Below are 22,036 nucleotides of genomic sequence, written 5' to 3' on the forward strand. Positions count from 1 at the left end.
GCTAAGGGTCACATGGTGGGGGGCATGGTGGTTCTGATTGTTGGAAAGGCATCTATAATAAACTAAAGCTTATCCCATACAAATTCACTCCTGTTTTCAGTTGTTAAAGAGTTTCACCACTCTCCTGTCATCTCAGGAAAGCAATATTGGTTAATATTGGTTTCCCTCAGCACCTCCCAGTACAAATAGGAGAAGGGCTCCTCTGGATGTTCTAGGCTCCATGCTAAAACGTTCCTGGACATTTAATGGTTTCTGGACCTTTAAAAAGGAGGATGCCCTCCTAGGACTGATCAAATACTTGACTAGCTGCTATAGGTGTGTAACCATGAGGAGGGGAACAAGAACTAGGGGTACAGTCTGCAAATGCCGGTTCTGCCTCCTACTAGTGAAGGTACATTTTATCTGGTGCCCCACCAATCTTTCCCTCAAAATATTTATACCCTCACTAATCCTTCCCCCTCTGGATCCCAGGCATCTTCCTAAGGATGAAGTAACCTCGCTCTTCAGGGAGGGAGATGCAAGAGGGAAGAGATATGGGGATATATGTACATGTATAACTGATTCACTTTGTTATAAAGCAGAAACTAACACACCATTGTAAAGCAATTATACTCCAATAAAGATGTTAAAAAAATTTTGTGAGATGATGCAATGAAAGCCGTGCTTAGAGGGAAAATAAGAGCACAAGATGCATGTATTAGAAAATAAGATCTAAAATCAATTAAAATGGGCTTGGATTTTTTAAATGAAATTTACAATGAAGAAAAATGCCATTGTTAATGTCACTGATATTTATCGAAGATCTTTCATATGCCTGGCATTGTTCTAGGTGCTGGGGATATAGGAGTGAACAAGGATGGAAAACCCCTGCTATAACCTAGCTTACATTCTAATGGGGACAGTCAAAAGCTAAACGAGTAAATGAGTAAAGAAAATACATTTAGAGGGCCAAGAGTGATGTAAAGAAAATTGACCTGGGTAATGTGACAAGTGTTGGGGGGAAAAGGAAACACTTGGTTGTGTGACTGGGATAACTGTATCTGAGGATATGACATTCAACAGAGACTTTCAAGACTGTTAGGACACTCTATGTATAGTATTAGCCTTAAGCCTTTCTTTCAAACTGCTGAGTTGTTTTTTAACCTTAGGGAATATGTTTGTCTTTAATTTTTTTCACTTTCCATGTTATGAATATATATATCTATTATACACATTGAGGTTTATATATATTTAACCATATTTGATTATAGGCAAATTCTAAAAGCAGGCACTTCTATATTTGCCTAAGCAAATCAAGGTATGTATTCAATTAAAGAACAGATAAGAGCTTTTTTAAAAAGAAAAAAACTACTAGTATCAGAGAGATACGTATTTTAACAACTTGAAATTTGACATTTTAATTACAACAAACAAAAAAATAATCAAGACAGGGCTTCCCTGGTGGCGCAGTGGTTGGCAGTCCGCCTGCCGATGCAGGGGACGCGGGTTCGTGCCCCAGTCCGGGAAGATCCCACATGCCGCGGAGCGGCTGGGCCAGTGAGCCATGGCCGCTGAGCCTGCGCGTCCGGAGCCTGTGCTCCGCAACAAGAGAGGCCACAGCAGTGAGAGGCCCGCGTACAGCAAAAAAAAAAAAAAAAAAAAAAAAAAATAATCAAGACATATTCCAAATCTTTTCTATTCAAGAGAAGAAAATGGTAAGGATCCAAAAATATGTGGTTAAGTTTGCCCAAAATTATATCTTTCGCAAAACCCAGAGGGTTGACACTTTAAAATTATTTATCAGAGAATGATGCCATTGGCAAATCAATATAATTGAATTAAAAAGCAAGGTTAGGGCTTCCCTGGTGGCGCAGTGGTTGAGAGTCCGCCTGCCGATGCAGGGGACACGGGTTTGTGCCCAGGTCCGGGAAGATCCCACATGCCGCGGAGCGGCTGGGCCCGTGAGCCATGGACGCTGAGCCTGCGCATCCGGAGCCTGTTGCTCCGCAACGGGAGAGGTCACAACAGTGAGAGACGCGCGTACCGCAAAAAAAAAAAAAAAAAAAAAAAGGTTAATCTAGGCATTTTCTGATTTCTGAAATTCAGTTGGGTGCTTGCTTAAACAATCTGTACATAACAGGTTGTTTCATTTTGTGTGGACAAAACTAATGAAAACTAAATAGATAGGCACACAAGTATTTTCTTTATTTATGAATTTCTGTGCAATAGCTATATCATTGCTGATCTCTGTAATTCAAATATGCCGCTTAGGCAACAATTACTTTTTTCCCTGGCATTCTGCAGAAGGAGTAATGCACAAAGATTGGTCTCTAACCCAGGGCTGTGACCTCTTTTTATACCACAAGGAATTCTCCTAAACAGTTCCTATAAAGAGAACCACACTATATCTGATGGTCCAACCTAACAGGCCACACAATCAGCTGAACAACTTGAAGTGAATTATTTCACCTCACATGACAGAGTTACAGCAGATGACTTCTGACATTCTGGGCTTCAAAATCATTTTGTTCAACATTGTTCTTAAGAGAATTCTTAGTATGTTTCTGATCCTCTTTCAGCTGTAGTCATCTTAAGCCTTGCATATCTCAGCCCCTGCTTTCACAGTGAGATGTCTGATTGCATTTGGTACACAGGTGGGTATGAATATACTCTTAATCAGTGTATTCTTCACCTTGAGGCTTACTTTATTTATTTCTAATTATTGTATCCAGTTCAGCCTATTTTTTCGTTCATCTCCTCAACTCAAGTAACCACACCATGTCTTTGCTCCTCTAGTCTGTCATGCAGCCTTTATCTGTACACGTAGCTCTACAGGGGCTCCTAATTTCCAGGCTGCATCTTCCCACAGCCACCTACATCCCGATTTTAACCATCTTCAGATTGAGAATATTGGCAGCAGTCTGTGCAAAATGAACAGGATTTTGACCATCATTACCACATATTTTCTATTTCCTTGCCAGGATAATTAATGCTTTACAACTTGTCAAAGGTGCATATTATTAATTACAATAAGCCACACCTTTTCTATGAGCTTCATTATAATATTGCCAGCTTTATTATTCATCAGTACATACCATATTCTGGTCTTATTTTATAGGTGCCCTGAGATTAAAATGTATTTGCATAAAACTTACTGAATTAAATTGAGGGACAGCTATCAGCCTTTTAAGTTGAAATAATTCAACTAACTTACACCTCTACCGTAGTTTTAAATCACAACGTGTCAGTATGGTACATATGGTTGGCTATTATTTAAGCTCAAAATCTAAATAAAACAAGTTTCTTTGGGCTTGAGGAAATTGTCATTTGTGCTTTTTTATTATCTGTACTTATGAAGAAGGCTGGTGATTAATTTCATAGTCTGAACATTTCTAACTTATGAGATTTGACCAGCTGATAGGAAAAAGGTAGCATTTTTTTTCCAAATGGCCATCTGTACCTATCAGAAATTTCACATCTAATCTCATTAGATGCAGGTGGCAGAAATAATTAACACAGCTCTTCATTACATAATAGATCTAATAGGACAGTGGGCATAAGGAATAGGGTTTTGTGCAATAAATTTCAATCAATTTGATATTAACTAGTTTTTTTCTAAAACAGTTTGAGCTCTATGCTTCTGTTCTTTTCGCTTTTCCTTTTGGCCTACATACTCACCTTGAGATGTCTAATAGAGCATACTGACCTCCACAGGCATGTTACATACAGTAGAGGACTTAAAATTTGCTGAAGAGTTGCACCAATATTGCAAATAAGACCTCAGGGCTGGCTTCCTCAGCCTCTGCCTTGCCACCATTCTCTACTTCTCTCTCACGTTCATTCACTGTTTCTTGTTACTAATAGTTGTTTATATGTCCCAATCCAATGGACATATATTCACCTCTATCGTCATCTTACTTCACTTCTCAGCTGTATTAAATACATTTAGTTTCATCTTCTTTAATCACTCTGGGCTTCCATGCAATCACTCAACTTTTCCCCTAACTTTTTTGCATCTCAGTTCCCTTTGCCAGCTCCTAAAATGTTGAAGCACCCCAGGCCCATCCCACAACCTCTATTTTTTTTTACCTTCATTTTTTATATCTACTTATAGTCAGCTTGAGTGATCTCATCCAGGCAAATGGTTTTAAATACCATTCACATGCCAGTGACCCCTTCCACTTAGATATCCAGTCTTCACCTTTCCACTGATCTGACCGCAGACTCCTTGAAAAATCCACTTGAATTTTCAATGGGCATCTCAAATTTACCATGTCTAAAACTGTAATCTCTCTACCCCTAATTGGCCGCATCTCAGTAAAGCCCCACAATGAACTCAGTTTTCCCCAAAACTTAGAAGCCATCCATGGTTCTATTTCCAAACTGTCACCCAAACCAATCTTTATCTATCTTCCATTTACCAACCTAGACCTAGCAACTGTGCTCTCTTGCTAGAAAGACTTCAATAGCCTCTTACACCACAATGAAAGTAATCTTTAAAAAATGTGAATCAGACCTTATCATTCTTCCATTTACTAGACTCCAGTGGCTTCACATTACACTGAGAATAAAATGCAAATTCCAAATCATGACCTACCATGTCACAGCTAATTCTCCAACATTTCCTTCCACTTCACCCCCCTAATTACTGCTCTACAGCCTTTGAAAACTCCACTTTTTGCCTCACTGTATGAATCTTGGTCACAACCTGTCACCACAATGACCTTCATTCTATTTCTTATACGTGTCATGTTTGCTCATGCTGCATGTCTCTGTCATTCACTATTCCTTCTGCTCAGGATGAGCTTTTCCCAGATTCTTATGTAACAAGCTCTTTATTTGTTAGCAAGTCTCAACTCAAATTATATCTCCTCAAAGAGACTTCTTCTGACCACTCTATCTGAAGTAGCTAGCTTCGTCAACCACTATCACACTACCATGTTTTTATTTTATTCACAACATGAAGTATTACAAAATTATCTTGTTTATTCAAGCCTCCTAGGCTGTACTCTCCATGAGAAAAGCACCTATCATTTTATCCCCAGTGCCTACAATAGCAGCCAGCACATACCAGACACCTTAAAACGTTATATGTTGAATGGGTATGAAATGAAAAAACTTACTAGATATTCTACTTTTTGAAGAAGAAAACTATGTTGTATATTTTTTAATAACCCCCTGGTATATTCTGTTAAACACACAACCCAAACGATCACTATAAAAGCAAATAGCTAGAAGACTTTAAGAAGAGTTTGTACAACCTGATAGAAAATAGAAAACAGACTGACTCTTCTTTTGCACTCCTCAAAATATTTTCTTAAAAAAAAAATACTTCTTTAGAATTGTTATCTCTTTAATGACTTAGCAGACTATTCGAGAGCAAAACAACACCAACTAAAATCATTCTACCCATTGATTCCCTAATGCTGAGAAAAAGCAACAATAGTGGAGAAATAAACATCCTCCTCCTTCCACAAACAGTAACTGCAAAAGGTTACTATAACCTCTTTTTTGGTTACAAAGTGGGATAGAAATTTAAAACACCTCATATTTATTTGCTTCCAATGAATACCAAACTTTCAGAAAATATTTTACTTTTTCTTAATAAAAGCACATAGCTTACTTAATATCCATTGCAATTCCAGTATATTATATAAATGTGTAACTATATAATCACATAAATAATACTTAAAATATCTGTATGAAATAGTAGAACATGCATTTACATTCATATACAAAGGAAAAAGATTCTCATTAATGCTGTATGTATTAATGCAAGTTCACTTCTGTTTTTTATGTTTGTAATTTCCAGAGATATAGGTATCTAAATTAAATATAACCATGAGTTTGAATGTAAGTTTTAACAATTTGTCATTGAGCACTAATTTACAGATAGGGTGGCATAACCACATGGCAACATGAACTAAGCGTCTCATTTAAAATAATCTCAAACAGCATCTAGATATTTTCCTTAAATCAGAACATCTGGTTGTAACATCCTTTTTCCTAGTCTTGAACTTTTTCTCAAGGTTTCTTCACAACAGAAACATGTTTGATTTAAGCCATGTTGTCCACTGACATTTTCTATCCTCTTCTTCATGATCCTACCTCATTCTACTGTGAGGAAAATTGGTTTGATTTTATGACCAAATTGTGTAATGGAAAGTATGGCACTAGGCACAGAAAGGAGTGGTTAGAAGACACGAGTCTCTATCATCATGAATTACTCATTACTCTGCCTCAGAAACTGTGCTCTCAGCAGCCTTCTCCTTGGGACTCTTCTCCTCCCTTCCACCTAATGGAGAGTTTTCCTCTGGAGCTGTCAAGCATCACCAGAAGATTTGTAGAAAAGATAATCTGAGAGAGCTTTCCAGAAAACCTTCCAATTATGTCTAAGGAAGTGTCAATATGATTCTATTTTTCCCATTTATTAAACTAAACTATTTATTAAACAATAAATATTATAAACTGTAAATCAAATTCAGGATGATAAGAGAACTAATGGAATGTACCTATAAAGTTTAAATATTCTTCCTCAATTATACCAAGCCTGACTTCTTCAGGTTAGGATGATACGAGGTCTGCATAAGTTTCCAAGTTTCAGAGAAATCTATTTTTTAAGTCATGAAGGAACAGATTTGAAGACGCATGAACAACATAAAACTAAAACCAAAGAATGTAATCAAAAATTAAAATAACTACACAAATAAAATTCTTTATATGCAACTTTCTATGTGAGGCATCAATTTAGTCAAGCATATGTTCTTGTCTAATTCAAAATATGTCAACAATGTAATCACTCAGGTGGTGATCACAGGAAAGAAAATGTGATAAATACTATTCTGTACCTGCCAGCTTTATTCAGAACACAAACATTAAACTGAAAAAGAATCCAGTATCACATGCAGGTAAAGCACAAGGGGATACAAGGTCATTAATAGTTTACTAATTCCATATTAAAGCAACAGAATGGATGTGGATTTAGGAACAATATGCAGAATTTGAGAAGGGTTTATATGTGAACCCAAAGCTTGAACCTTATCATTAGAGAATAAGTAAGTTAAACTTGAAAAAGTTCCCCTTAAACATACTAAGTACTGAAAGGAAGGATGGACTAAACAAACAACTAACCCTCAAAATAATTTTAAAAACCAGCAAACAAAAAAGCCAAAGAAGTAAAATTATTGTTTTATCAACCCCATGCATACTACAGAACGAGACCCTCTCCAATTAGCTTCTGTAGACTGTCTTATCTCAGACAATTAGAGCTAGTTGCACAAAAATTGTCTCATTCAAAACATGCTTTGAGAGGTTTTACAAGATCCCAACGGAGCTTCCAAACTTGTTTTGTTTTCCTAATTGAAAACTTAGAAGGTAATAACCTCCTCTCAATTCAGAGAAAGCTGGAAACCCTAGGATACAAAGCAGTTTCCAAAGAAATTTAAAATAAAATCATGTATCATTAAAAATTGAACAAAACAAACCAAACACGTCTCCCAAAGAAGCAAAAACATGCCTTTGAAACGAACAGTAAGTCACCACTGTTCACTGTAGAGCGGCATGTCAGTTAGAGTGGCAGAATGAACGTGCGAGTTGCCAAATTGAACTAATTCATGTTCTGAATTAAAATAAAACACCCTCAATGTCGTAGGCCACTTCTATTGCCCAGCATTCCTAGGGTTTGCTGTGATCTGTCTTGGGACACATGGAAACACTGAACAGCTGCTTTGGCTCATACTCCGCTCCTGGCAGGCACCTTTCCACGCAGGATTCCTTTCTTGCATCTAGTCCTTCTTCATGGAATGACCTACATATGCACACATGTGGCCAAAACTCCAAGGATAAGAAGGAGTAAAAAGCTGCACAATTTCCATTACAAGGAAGTAACTGAAAAGCTGCTCTTTCGAGCAAAAGAAATGCCACACCTCAAGATCCATTTCCCAGGGCACCCTCAGGGATTCTGGCTTCAGCTATTACAATTCCAGTAGGCAAGCACATACGATAACCATGAATAGTCAGGTCATCCTAACAGCTAAAGAAAAAATTTAATTCTCCCTTTCCAGAGAAACGTTAACGCCGATAAAACTATTGACTTCATGTAAGTTAAAGTCATTCATATGCTCATGTAACAATCAATCAGTCACAGAACACTATGTGCAAGGCCCTGGGTAAGGGCTTGTAAAGGTTATGAAGTTAAACTATATAGAGATCATTCTTCAAGGAGCTTCCCATATTGGAGAAGAGTTATGACATGCACATAAACTGCCACCGGAGATTCCGTCGATGTACTTAAATCCAGCAATCAAATACAAATATGTATTGATTGCACTAATTATGCAATGACTCCTTTTAAGCACAGTGATTCTAAAAGACATATACATAAACATGTATAAGATATTTTTGCACTCAATGAGCTTATACTATTTAGTTGAGTAAACAAAACAGGTTAAAAGCGCAGCAATCACATATCCTAATCATTTTTGAATCCTCAGCACGTGTCACATGGCGGTTCTTTGATAAATGTGTGTTTTGTGAATGAATAGGTAACTGTGTATATTTGTATATATACATGTGTGTATGTGGGCATATGTGTATATGCATGTAGGTATGCATGTCATATGTTACAATATATTTTAAAAGCCCAACACCTTTAAAAATGCCCCTTTGTGTTCATTTGAGGTAGTTCAATGAAATTAGCAAAGGAAGACTCATTGATACAATCCTCCACTAGAAACACACATGATAGAAGAAAGTCAAAAGAACTCTGAGGAGGAATTAGGTACTTTAGGAAGATGCTCTATATCAGGGGTCCCCAACACTGATATCATTAGCAGAGAGGTTTGACTGCACAGAGACCATAATAAATCAATTTGCTTACAGACTCTTATCAAAACCCTATCAGTGAGTGGCAAGTGAAAACAAGCTCAGGGGTCCCACTGATTCTGCATTATGGTGAGTTGTATAATTATTTCACTATATATTACAGTGTAATAATAATAGAAATAAAGTGCACAATAAATGTAATGCGCTTGAATCATCCTGAAACCATCCCCCCACCCCCGATCCGTGGAAAAATTATCTTCCACAAAACCAGTCCCTGGTGCCAAAAAGGTTGGGGACTGCTGCTCTATGTGAGAGATCTACTACAACAGAGGGGTTTAGTTCCAAAATGAGGTTTTGATGTCATATGTAGGGTGGGCCAGTCTGAACCCAAACCATGAAACGTACACCATACTGAAAACCTATATATTTATTTGTCCACTAAGAATACAGACTAGAAATACAAAATTAGCTATTAATTCTCAACGGAATTTTAAATTTAATAAAAGCAACTGGAATCACCTTCCACCTCTTTCTCTCCACTGTACAATCAGCCACTGGTTTTTATTAATTCTATATTGTACTAGCAATCAAACCCATCTCTTCCTTCCTATTCCTAATGCTACCACCTCAATTCACGACTTTCTCACCTGGACTACTGGCCCCATTTCCCACTCTCTGGTCTCAGAGCTCTTTCCAATCTATCTGGTCAGGCTAATCCAGTTACACACCTACTTAAATTTCTTCAGTGGTTCCTGATTTCCTACAAGATAATATTCACATTTCTTGTCATGTCATACAAAGTCCTTTGTGAAATGGCTCTTTTTCCACCTTTTCTCCTGACATACTCCCTCCTTCTTTCACCCATACTGTGCCCAAATGTACGTGTATTCCAACCATATTAAACTCTTCCATGTAAAAGCTACTCTAATGTACTTCTGTGATAGACAAAATAATGGTCCCCAAAGGTTTCCATGTCCTAATTCCTGGAACCTGTGAATATGTTACCTTACATGGCAAAAGGGACTTTGCAGATGTGATTAAAGATCTTGAGGTGAAGAGATTATTCTCGATTAACCATATAGACCCTAAATGTAATCGCAAAGGTCCTTGTAAGAGACAAAGAGAAGGGTCAGAATCAGAGATATGACAATGGAAGTGGAGGTCAGAGAGTTTGGAAGATGCTATGCCACTGGATTTGAGTTCAGGAAGGAGCCACAAACCAAGGAATGCAGATAGCTTCTAGAAGCTAGAGAAGACAAGGAAGGAGGTTCTCCCCTGGAGCATCCTGAAGGAATATAGCCTTGCTGACACCCTGATTGATTTTAGGACTTGATTTCAGGACTTCTGCCCTCTAGGACTGTAAGATAATAAACTTGTGTTGTTTCAAGCCACTAAGTTTGTGGTAGTTTTTACAGCATCAATAGTGAACTAGTACACTACACTTGTATGTTTCATATCACTTATTTTTTTGCAAGATCTTTAACAACAGAGATAGATTGTTCATCTTTTTAATCCTCTGAATAATTCAAATTGCTTGTTTATAGTATGCTTTGTTTGAAAAATATTTGCTAAGTATAAAAGAGTAACTATAACTGACTAGCGAATATGAAAGGACAATGCCTATAGCACCACCATTTCCAAAGTTATGAGAGCTACATGGGTTTTATAATGTGAAAAAGCATGCAGCTACAAAAATAAGCACTCCATATGCTTCCAAAACCATAATCACCAAAGCTATGTGGGAACTGTATCAACAATTTTCAGAATATAATTCATGGATGTGGGAAATGAAGAATGAAGTGATCAAACCTAACAAAGATAAAGCATTTCACATTCTTTTACTGAAGCTTCCTATAATTTTGTTCTAAAAGGAACAAAGGAATCCAAAAGTCCAATTCTACAGTTATCTAAGCATTTTAACCTCTGATGTCAGAGGTTAAACAGCAGATGTCAGTCAATGTTATTTGAGCACGTAGTAGAGTAGGAACTCAATAAATCTTTGTTAACAACTGTATGCAGAACCTATTACTTTGTCCTTTGGGAAGATGAAGGGGCTTCAACATTAGGTCAGAAATGCATAAAACCCTAAAAGAAACTAACAGGCAAATATAGCTGGATGCATTATATATAAAAATACTCATAAATGGAAGCAGAAATTCTCTTCAAAGTTTTTTAGTGTGTTAGTATTTGTCTGTATGTGTGTCTGCGTGTGTGTGTGTATGTAATATATGCCTTTAATTTGAAAATATATTTATAATAGCTAAAGCCCTTTGGAAAATTTTTTTAAATATAAAACATTGCCAACCAAGAATTTCCTTTCAAATTGGACCCCATTCTCTTGGGATATGCAGGTAAGAGCCACTGCTTTTTCAAGTTAACTTTGCCTTATGACTAATGCTTTATATTAGCTTGGTTATCTCGGACCCCTCAACCTCCTCTTCCAGGCCCAGACCTCTAGACCAGCAGGAGAATCTAAGTGGTTTATCATACATTCATCCTTCCATGTTCTTCTTATCCTGTTCTTATCCTACCAGCAGCTCTTATTTAGTGAACAAATGATAAATCTTCACTGACTTTTCTTCCCTTTGATACCTGAATCATTACAATAAAGAGACCTTAATGGCAGCAACATATTTTTTAAAAATAATTCTTAAAATACTTTATAGTATGAATGTACTTGTCTGAATAATTTGAACTCTGATAATACAGAGCTACAGAGTGATATGATGATGATATTGTTAAAAATGTAATTTTTTGTCTCCTTAAATCTCAGTGAAATTTTCTATTAAAAATATCTAAAAAAAACAGAAATCTATATACTTTTTTTAAACGTAAGGCATTAAATTGGAGAAAAATGTTTGGAAAATATTAGGGTCAATTAAAATAATTTCTGAACAATAATTCATTAGAAGTTTTCTTCTCATCTTTGTTTTCTCTGTTCTTTCTGTGATTATTACTGAATTTTCATCAACTCTGAAAAGCCACCAGATGGCACTAGAGAGTCCAATTACTTTATAGGACACATTTACAGGAAAAACTGGAAGAACCAATCGTCTTTTCAAGTTGAAGTTGTCTTTTCTTCTAATATGAAAACATACTGAAGAAAAAATATTAATTTGTCAGAATATTAAATCTTTTCTTATCATTGATAAAAATAATTTTTCTTTACCATTCACAACATATTCATATCATATGTGAAATACAAAGTAACTGGAACATACTTTTAGGAATCAAAGTAAAATACCAATGATAGAACTTCACTGAAATCAAGGTAGCAATACTAATAGGAAAATATTTTACTAGTTTGTAAAATATAAATTATCAGTTAACAGTGTTTAGGATACCCGCAAGAGCCTTACACACGCTTTTAAAAGAAATCTTTATGTATAACCTCAGAGATTTTCAAGTTTACCGAAGTTATTCATTGTCATTGCTTTAAAGCAACATTTTCCATGCAATGCAGCACTCTAGATGTCTTAAGAGACTACAACTCTACAAAAGGAAATTTGCCATAAATAAGCAAAAATAGGCTAAAACATGGCTTAGTATTTTGAACTGCCAAACCTAATTTCACTTAGACATATCACCACCTGCAAGGAAAAGTACCTTATTTTTACTTGAGCTTTGTAACTATATAGCATGTGCTTTTTAACAAGACAAAAATCATAATTTTTTCCTTAATCGAACCTCCGTTTTAAACTGATTACACCCTCTGCTCTGTGGCTTTAGGAAAACTGTGTAGCATGAAGTTAAATGTAGCCACCTATTTCTGGCTACAGACTCTGCCCATCTAAATTTGTTTGATCAATGTGCAAAAATGTAAACACTGTTACAGAAAATAGGTACCATTTTATGTACTGAGTATGCATTCATGGTGTTCAATAAATGCTTGTGAAATGAACAAAAGGATAAACTTCTATTTCCACTGATGATGTTGCAGTTCAAAACTTTTACTTTATGAAAAAGGAAACTGAGGTCCCGAGAGGTTCAAGGACTTGTCCCCCATCAGCAAGGCTTACTAGGGGTTGGATTGAAATCCAAGTTTCTGAAGTTCCAACTCTGCTGGTTTAACAGTATTCACCAGAACAACCTAAATCACTTCTGTAAAAATAACTCAAAGTATGTGTTTTTAGTGATCATTGCTCTAGACAAAAGTTGGCATGTCAGTATTAGTTTTATGTAGAAATGTTCTGCAATAGTCAGCATGATTAACCATGGAAAATTTTAATACACTTGTAAGCCACCTTTCCCACCTGTTCGTATGAAATAAGGGAATGAAAACTGAATCAGTATTATCCTACCTTCAGGAGACTAGTTTATGCAAACATATTTCAAATCTAGGTCAAAGAATTTTTGATTGGAGAAAATTTTATCCTTTCTATAGTACAATGAAGATCTTGGTCTTATTATCATGACCAAGAGCTTTATACTTGTTGTACCTAAATAGAAAAAAATAACAAAAGTAATAATTTCTAAGAGTTAAACAAACTTTACAAAATAAACAGTCCTTATATCAATAATATATTGATTCTGTGTAATATTTATACGTATATTTTTTAATCTGACATCTTCTTTCAGATCACAAGACGAGATCATCCTGGATTATCCAGGTGGACCGTAAATCTAATGACAAGTGTCCATATGAGAGAAAGAAAGAGGGAGACTAGAGACATAGAGGAGAAGGCCACGTAAAGATGGAAGCAGAGACTGGAATGATGCAGATACAAACCAAGGAACCATCAGAAGGTGGAAGAGATGTGGAAGGATTCTCCTATAGAGCCTTCAGAGGGAATTTGGCCTTGCTGAGACCTTGATTTCGGACTTCTGGCCTCCAGAACTGTGAGAATAGATTTCTGTTGTTTTAAGTCCCCCAGTTTGTGGTAATTTGTTACAGCAGCCATAAGAAACCAATACATCTCCAGATCAATCAGTCCATCAGCTTATTATTTCCAATGATTGCCACAGCTCATATGTTCCAAACTGAACTCACTCCATCTCCTATCCCTGAAAAAACTCTCCTTGCTCCTCTCTCTGTAATTGACAACACCATCAATATAACTTCTCCTCAAATTATTTCACAACCCAACTCCAAATATTCACTAGACCCCATTTATTCTTCTTCAAAAACATGTTTTCAGCCCCTGTGACTGTTTGTTTTTCAGGCCCTTAGTATAGTGGAACATCATTTTTATTGAGTCCCTGACCGTCACTCTGGAATCCCATTACAGTCTTTCCTACAGGGACTATTATCTGTCCCAAAACAGATCTGACCATGTCACTCTCATGTGTGACCCTTTACAGCTTGATTGTGTTTCCTCCTCTGTAAAAGCAGCTTTACTGATGGACTGGTACAAACATTTGTATAGCACTATCACATATATATCAAGGAGTTTCATCTTTACGGTGTATAGGAGACACCACAATAAGCAGATCTGCAAATCAGAGGCCTAACCTCAAAGACCCAATTTTCTACTAAAGGGATATGCAAGTAATTAAATAGCTCAGCCAAAACTTCTTGTTCTAGAAGATAAAACCCCAAACCCCTTGCAGTACATACAAAACCCTTTATACTCTATGCCCCATCTACTTTCTGGGCTTCATCTTAGTCACAAAGACCTACCGACAGTCCCTTTCTTTAAGTGGTTCTTCCAAGTTTCTGTTCTTTGAAGACCTTTAATATGATTGATGGCACTGCAATCCTCCTACTGCAGAATTATTTTCTCCATCTCTTCTTTTCAAACGTTCCACTTCTAGTCATCAAACTCAATGGATTCTAACTTTAAAGCTACTTTGTCTTCTGTCTTCCCTGTTCTCACGGCTGTTAGAGTCAGGAAATCATTTTTGTGTCAAACACTTCTGGTCAAGAGGAAAGCAGACTCCTTCAGGATTCCACAAGGAAAAAGGGTTATTTCTGAAGGTGTATTTGTGGGGTGCAGATGAGTCTTAAAAGTTATCAAGATCCAAAGCTTCACTAGATTCTGTTTCTTCTCTTTCTCCTTCCCAGCCTCCCACTTTCTTTGTCCTGTTTTCTTTTCCCTTTTCCTCCTTTTCTCCCCAATTCCTTCTCTTTATCATAGACCACAGATCACATTGTCCCTTCAGCAAAAATTTTCAACTTCCCTTTCTTATCTCCCCCATTCCCATCTAATTCCTGATAGACCATTCTTTCTCTAACCTCCAGTCTAAATTCAGTAAGTTTGTTTGATTGACTGACAAAATTATCAATTGTGGTAGAGAGAATAATGCACCCAAAGATGTCCACATAATCCCTGGAACATATAACTATGTTATATCACATGGCAAATGGGACTTTGCAGATTTGATTAAACTAAGCATCTTGAGATGGCAAGTTTTTCCTGGATTACCTAGGCATGTCCAATGTAATCACAAGGGCCCTTCTAAGGGAAAGAGGGAGGCGGGAAAGTCAGAGCCAGAGAAAGAGATGTGATGACTGAAGCAGAGGTTGGAGTGATAGGGGACCATGAGTCAAGGAATGCAGGTAGTCATTAGAAGGTGGAAATGACACTGAAATAGATTTTCCCCTAGAGCCTGCACAAAGAACTCAGCCCTACCAATCTATTTCAGACATCTGATCTCCAGAACTATAAGATGATAAATTTGTGTTGCTTTAAGCCACTAAATTTTTGGTAATTTGTTAAAGGAGCAATTGGATACCAACACAACAGTGTCCCTAATTTCCAAGCCACCTCATGGATCACCCTCAAGCCTACAGTAGATGGCCCATGGATCAGGGGTTCAACCTCTGGTCCAGCAGTGGTCACCTCCGTGCTGTCTCTAGAATGAACATCAATTTTGTAACATGATTTAAAATGCCTACCACTGACTGACTCCTCACTGCTGCTGCCTCTCCTATACTCCTCCCTTTAAATATGCAGAAGAATATGCCTTTTATTATCCCCATGATACACGGTCCTACTGATATATTCATTAACTTGGGATATTCCCCTCCCCACTGAAATCCTACTCAACTTGCAAGATTCATCCATATTGACTTTTATCTTCTACATGTAAATTCATCATGAACCAGGCATCAGTCTCCACAATTGATGTTAGGCTATGTCAACTCTATGTTAAAGTGTATTGACAACTAAAACTGAACAAGTAAGTTTATGGTGAAATTCTTAAGTATATCACATGATTATTAAACAAAGATACTGGATAATTTTATTGTATTTGTCAAGTGTAAGGTCCATTTGTTTGTTAAGGCTTATTCTAATTAAAAAATTTCAAATAAACATTAAAATTATTCTAGATCTAATTGCAAAATTTATTTTAAAAAGCAAGATAAATAGAAGAGATGGATTTTTTTTCCCAAGAAAACGTAAAGTGCATTTTTTTTAACTTCAAAAAGTAAAGGAAAAAAGCCTCAGAAGTTATCCCAAAGGAAAAATAGGAGAAATGTTTCATACTTTTTGACATGTTTGACAAACTGGGAATAAACACTTGGTAACATAATAAAACGCAGATGCTGGGGGACTAGGTTGTCTCTTCATCATGTGGAATTAAGCTCATTGACATCCAGGAACACCCAAGAGAGCTGATACACATAAATCACATTGGCATGAGGTGGAAACACCCCACTAGACTTTCTCACTCCTATTCAGTTAAAACTCCCTCTCTTTATACAGTAGCATAATTTCTTTTACTTCAAGAAATGATGATCCAAAAATAACACACACAAAGATTAGAACCTAAACTGTGTCTTTGGTTATTTAACTACCCATATCTTTTACAAATTATCTGGGCTTACAGTTATGAGTCTGGGAAACCCTCAAGAGACTTGTTTTCCTCTTGCTGTCAGGAAGAATTGCATCTAAATCATTCTACAGAAACAAGTGTCCATTGTCAATTTCTAGAATGAAGAGAAGATCACCTCCCTGTGGTAACCCTTTTACTCTCTAATAGCTGGCTGCTTTCGGTAGCTTTAATGATTCTTAAATACGTTCTAGAATAAGATGTAATCTTTGGTTTATATATTATAGTCACTTCCTCTTCTCCATATGTGCTAATAATTGTGAATACTTTTTCTTCTATTCTGAAGTCACTTGCTTACGTTTCATTTATCAGTAATCATGAACTACACCCTTTCTCATGGTGGTCTATGTTGAACAATACCATTAAAACGAAAATGTCTGCATGATGACTATACTTCTTTAAAGCAGCAGTAAGTCTAGTAAAATTTCAATATAATAATATTTAAAGACTCACTTTCCTGCCCTTCTAACAGATTTTGAACTGCATTTCAATCTCATGAAAACACTCATGATTTGCAAAGGTTCACTGTCTTCATATAAACCCTTAGCATATCTTAGACACTTTTTGCTTCAGTGGTCTCATATTATACATTATAGTATTTTCTATTTAATAAAAAACCTTTTTTTCTTAAATGTCTTTATTTTACCTTTATTTTTCTAATACTGATATAACCCAGGCTCAACATTAAAGCCACTCATTCATTCATTCATATAATCATTACTTCATTAAGACAGTTCCTTGAACCCTGACTCTGAAACACACATCATATTTGGCACTGTAGAGGTTATAAGCATACATAAATCATGGTTCTTGCACTTGTCATCTTATATTCTAGGGATGGATGTGAGAGCAGGGAGAAACAGACAAAAGGTCAAGATCTCTTCCTCTTCCCTAAGCTCTACATCCAGGTCCCTCTAGCTTCATTTCTCTCCAGTGTCCCAAACTCTTAGGCCAAATCACAACTCACACTTCAGTCACCCAAAAGTGCTATACTAATACTTTGTATGTATAGATTATTTCCCTGCCCCTGAATCCTATTCCAAACTCTCTTAGTTACACAAAAGAAAAATAAATATTTAAGAACAGTCATTATTAACAGAGGCTATACTATCCTCTTGGAATGACCTTGTAAAGAAATAGAATTTCATAGACTTTATCCCTTCAAGCAAAGTAATGGTAATATTTTTATAGTTAAAAACAAGTTCTACAAAGGCACAATGGAAATATCCAAAACAGATTATTTCATTTGCAGACAAATACACTAATAAAGAAAATGGAGGGAGGGAGGGAGGGAGGAAAGAAGGAAGGGAGAGAGAGAGAGAAACAGACAAACCAACCAACAAGAACACTAAGTTAACCTTTCTAAACTGATTGAGATACAAAGACCCTCCAAGCAAGAATCTGTTTGACATGTGGTTTCCGTACAGAATTCTACAAATGACAGCAACTCTGATGGCTACAATGCTTCACGCACTTGAGGAGAATGGGTAATATTGATAGTTTTTACCTCTTTCTTCAAATGCTGCTTATAGAAACTAAAAACAAGGTAAAAAAATTGTTCCAAGAGAAAAATCTATTGTGTAAAAAAGGCTGAATATCAGCTCCCATAGATATTAAAGGCCTTGATTCTAAACGTATGCAAAACTTCAGAACATTACCTGAGAGACCAGACTAAATCCTTGACTGTTATAGTCATATACATACATGAAGTGCTATTTAAAACATTATAAAGTTGAATTTTTAATATTTCAATCAAGAATATTATGATAATATAATTGCCTTTTATATTTAATTTGTTCCTTAAATTACTAGCAATGGGGGTGTAAGCCAGTGTGATAAAAATAATAGATCTCCAGCTTGTGTATGAAGAGCTCCTATTGCTTTCAAATTAGTTCTATTAATGAGAAGCAAATACCTACCTCTAAATTTTTATGGAATGACCATATGTGTTTACCTAAAGTAAACACCATACACAATTAACGTGCCTTAAAAGACTCAGTGTCACTGTGGGCAATATAATCATACTTAATATATTCTTGGTTATTAAAATAGCAAGTTCTGGTTTTCTAATGCTCACAGTGAATTAAAAATAATATACTAGCAAAGACACATTAAAAACATTGGGTTTTGAATCATGTTTACTGAACTTTCAAAAAGGTTTACAAAATTGAAAAAATAAAAAAGAGAATTAAATAAGAAGAAAGAACAAGGATAAGTATCCCTCTTGGTTACTATGCAAGATCAAACATCAAAAATTGATTTTTATTCCCTGGCCTTGGTGCCTCTGGTTTTATAGGTTGGGCTGCGTGTGAAGATTGAGCTATTAATCTTTTAAGGAGAAGATGCCGAGTACACTCCTCTTCTACTTGATCTATGGAGATCAGTAATGACGCTCTTCAGTAAGCTACATATCTGCTTCTTTCAACAAAGGTGCCATGGTAACAGGCGTCAGTTGAAATGAGTGCAAGCTATGAAAGTATATGGGTAAAGTAATATTATCTAAATTGCACACTTAATATTCAAAAATCAAACAAACTTCCATCCAGTGAGACCTTAACAAAGATAGTGGGGGAAGCTATCTTAATTCACATTATACAGAAAAGTAAACAAATCAAACATGCCACTAAATCTCAGTACCTGCCTTGTCATTTTTACATAATTATATATAAAACACATACAGTTTCAGATGTATTAAATAACTATGCGACAACTATATTCATAAATAGAAGAGAACAAGGTCTGAGAACTTTTGCCAAACTTAGGGCAGGATTTTATTACCACCCTCCTAAAGTAATCAGATCATTGAAATAAAAATTGAACTTGAGATAGGTCACTGAGTTTTCTCGGGTCTCTGGAGCAGAAGGAGGTATGAATTTTCCAACTGTCCCACATTTCTAGCTTTGCTCCCATGTTTCTCAAATATACAAAGTTAAGTTCCAATTTAATAAAAATTTTCCCCAAGTTAGTATATAGAATGGACCTGTCACCAACTATTTGATGATGGGGAAAAAAATCACATTTGCATTTTGATAAATAAAACATAGACTTAACATACACAAAAATTTTTAAAAATTATATAATAAAGTATGACAACTAGAAAAATGAAGTTTTTAAGACTCAATCAGTATTTCCATTTTGGAAAGTTTCATTTTGTTATAATACTTACACAGATGAGTGCTTCCCTTCTATGTGGCCAATACCTCAAAGATCCATGTTAAGTGCTTTTAATGAAAACTGCTATTCTAGAAAATATCGCTGTTGTAGAAAATATCGCAGCTTTCACCACAATTTACTTCCCCCTTCTACCTACTCTAACTTCCATGGATATGCTATGCGAAAGCTACTACATCATAATCCTGCCCTAGGGCTTTCTCTCATTCAAAAATATCCACCAAGAGGAACAGACGAAATAAGGTGTAAACAAAGAAACACTATTCTTTTCACATTGCCTACAACCACATCAATGGCAGATACAACAGGTATACAACAACCAAAAAGTTCTAGAGCCAATGGGCTCAGTCAAACTCCTTTTACTCTCATCCCTGTACCGTCATCCCCCTGAGAATGCACGAAGTACTTCCTAGTCCCTCCCCAGACTTTCTCCCAAGGTGGGGGCTCAGGTGAGCACACTGCTCCCTATCTCCCTTGCATGTGGCCCTTTTCATTATAAAATCAAATATGAGTTTGAACCCTCTTAACCTAAGGGACTGAGAATGGTTGCTGCAGCCCCATCTCAGTCCTTTCATTCCTTCTCCATTCTGAATTCCAAAGATACTTTTGTTCATGCGATTCTTGATACCACAACACTCTGTAGCCTCTTGCACATGGTATCTTCTTTTTCCCACTGTCTCTCTAGAACAGATAACACATTCTAGTGCTAGCAACTAAACACAGTACATTCCTTCCTCCACTGTACCCAAAGCTATAGCTTCAAAAATTCTGTTACCCCCTGTAAAATGTGAGTGTGGTAAGACTTTGCATTATCAGTGACTTGTTAGACCTAATATAACTTCACACAGATAACAGTATTTATTCAATTGTCTCATACAGTTTTCTAACTCCAAGTATCAACAGTCAACTGAGAACCAAGAGGTATGATAACATGTAAAATTTTCCTTAAGTCTCAAGATTATTCTATTTAGCAGCTGTTTTCATATTACCATTCTACTTTACCTCTATATTTCCTACTAACATATTAGGATGCTTCCCCATGACGCTTTCTTTAATAACTCTGGTGGTTTTCTAAAAATACTTCCAAAATAATTAAGCAATCAGCTGAAGTAAAATCCTAAAAAGAATCTGCCCTAAGCATAGCTGACATTGAAATGGTGACGGTAAATGTTAACATGAAAAAAAATCCACAGTATTTCCATGCAGAAATTTAAATGACACTCTTTATAAAGAATGTTGAAAATCATACTATAAAATGAAATCAACCGCAAGCTTTTAATACTGAATTCATTCCAATTCATAGTAATTAACGAAACAAGCCACATCTTTTTCAACCTACTCTGACCTTTCTAATTCCCTGTGAGTTACGCTCCACTCATTTAAAGATAAATCTACAGTATTTCCACAATATGGATCCTGGTTAATTCTCAACCTCTCCACAAATGGTACATGTGTAAATGTAGCATCAGCACTTCAAGCCATAATGAGCGAAAAGAAAGGAACACTGCTTACCAGAACCTCTTTTGGTCACAACCTTCAAACTCTGAGTAAAAGTAGCATATAAGAGAATCAAGTGCGGAATTGGAGCTTTCATCTTCCAGCTCTTAAAAGCTGTTCCCTAAAGCAAAGATAAAGAAGAAAAACACACATTTTAAAAATACATAGCAATATAATAAGATTTCTATTAGGCTTTTAATCATGCACAATTGGGGCAATTAATTCCACAAATAGAAAGAATGTGAACAGAATCTGTATTCCTCTCTCCCTTAGGAACTTGGGGTTCAAAACCAGTAACACCAAAATTATGTCTCTATAGGCCCCCTACAATGTTTTAAAATCTTACGCTCAATTAAGGTTTAGAATTTCTCTTTATTTAGTGGATCGAACTGTACTTAAAAAGTGGAAACAATCCCTTCAAAAGTACTATTTCATTAACAATTTATTTTAAATATAAATCACCAAACACTGACATTTTTTGACGTTCCATGCTGCAACAGATTATGGTTTTACTCAGTATCATTCTTTCCAATTGAGAAGAAATCTACTCCTCTGAAGATTTAATTATAGTTTTACAATTTTTTAAAAAAAAACTCTAAAAGATACTTCCAGAGAACTTTAAGACTTTGTCTCCACTGAAATAAAGTTCAATGTATATGAAAGCTACAGAAAGATACATCATTTCTTCCTATTACAAGGGTCTCAGAGGGAAAACAGAAGGGACACTAGCCTAGTGTTTGGATTTCAAGAGGGAGAAATATTTCATTTGAAATTAACTGAAATGAACTTT

The 22,036-nt window shown here is 36.0% G+C and overlaps 1 protein-coding gene across 1 annotated transcript in view; it reads right to left on the minus strand.

Moving 5' to 3' along the window:
* Window positions 1-22,036, minus strand: part of IL1RAPL1 (interleukin 1 receptor accessory protein like 1) — a 1,336,730-nt gene that overhangs the window by 1,106,929 nt on the left and 207,765 nt on the right. The window contains exon 2 of the mRNA XM_067722926.1: window positions 21,262-21,367. Within this exon, the coding sequence (XP_067579027.1) occupies window positions 21,262-21,343 (82 nt within the window). The 5' untranslated portion in view covers window positions 21,344-21,367. The remainder of the gene's footprint in view (window positions 1-21,261; window positions 21,368-22,036) is intronic.

This window comes from Pseudorca crassidens, chromosome X, assembly GCF_039906515.1.
Source record: "Pseudorca crassidens isolate mPseCra1 chromosome X, mPseCra1.hap1, whole genome shotgun sequence".
Taxonomy (NCBI): domain Eukaryota; kingdom Metazoa; phylum Chordata; class Mammalia; order Artiodactyla; family Delphinidae; genus Pseudorca; species Pseudorca crassidens.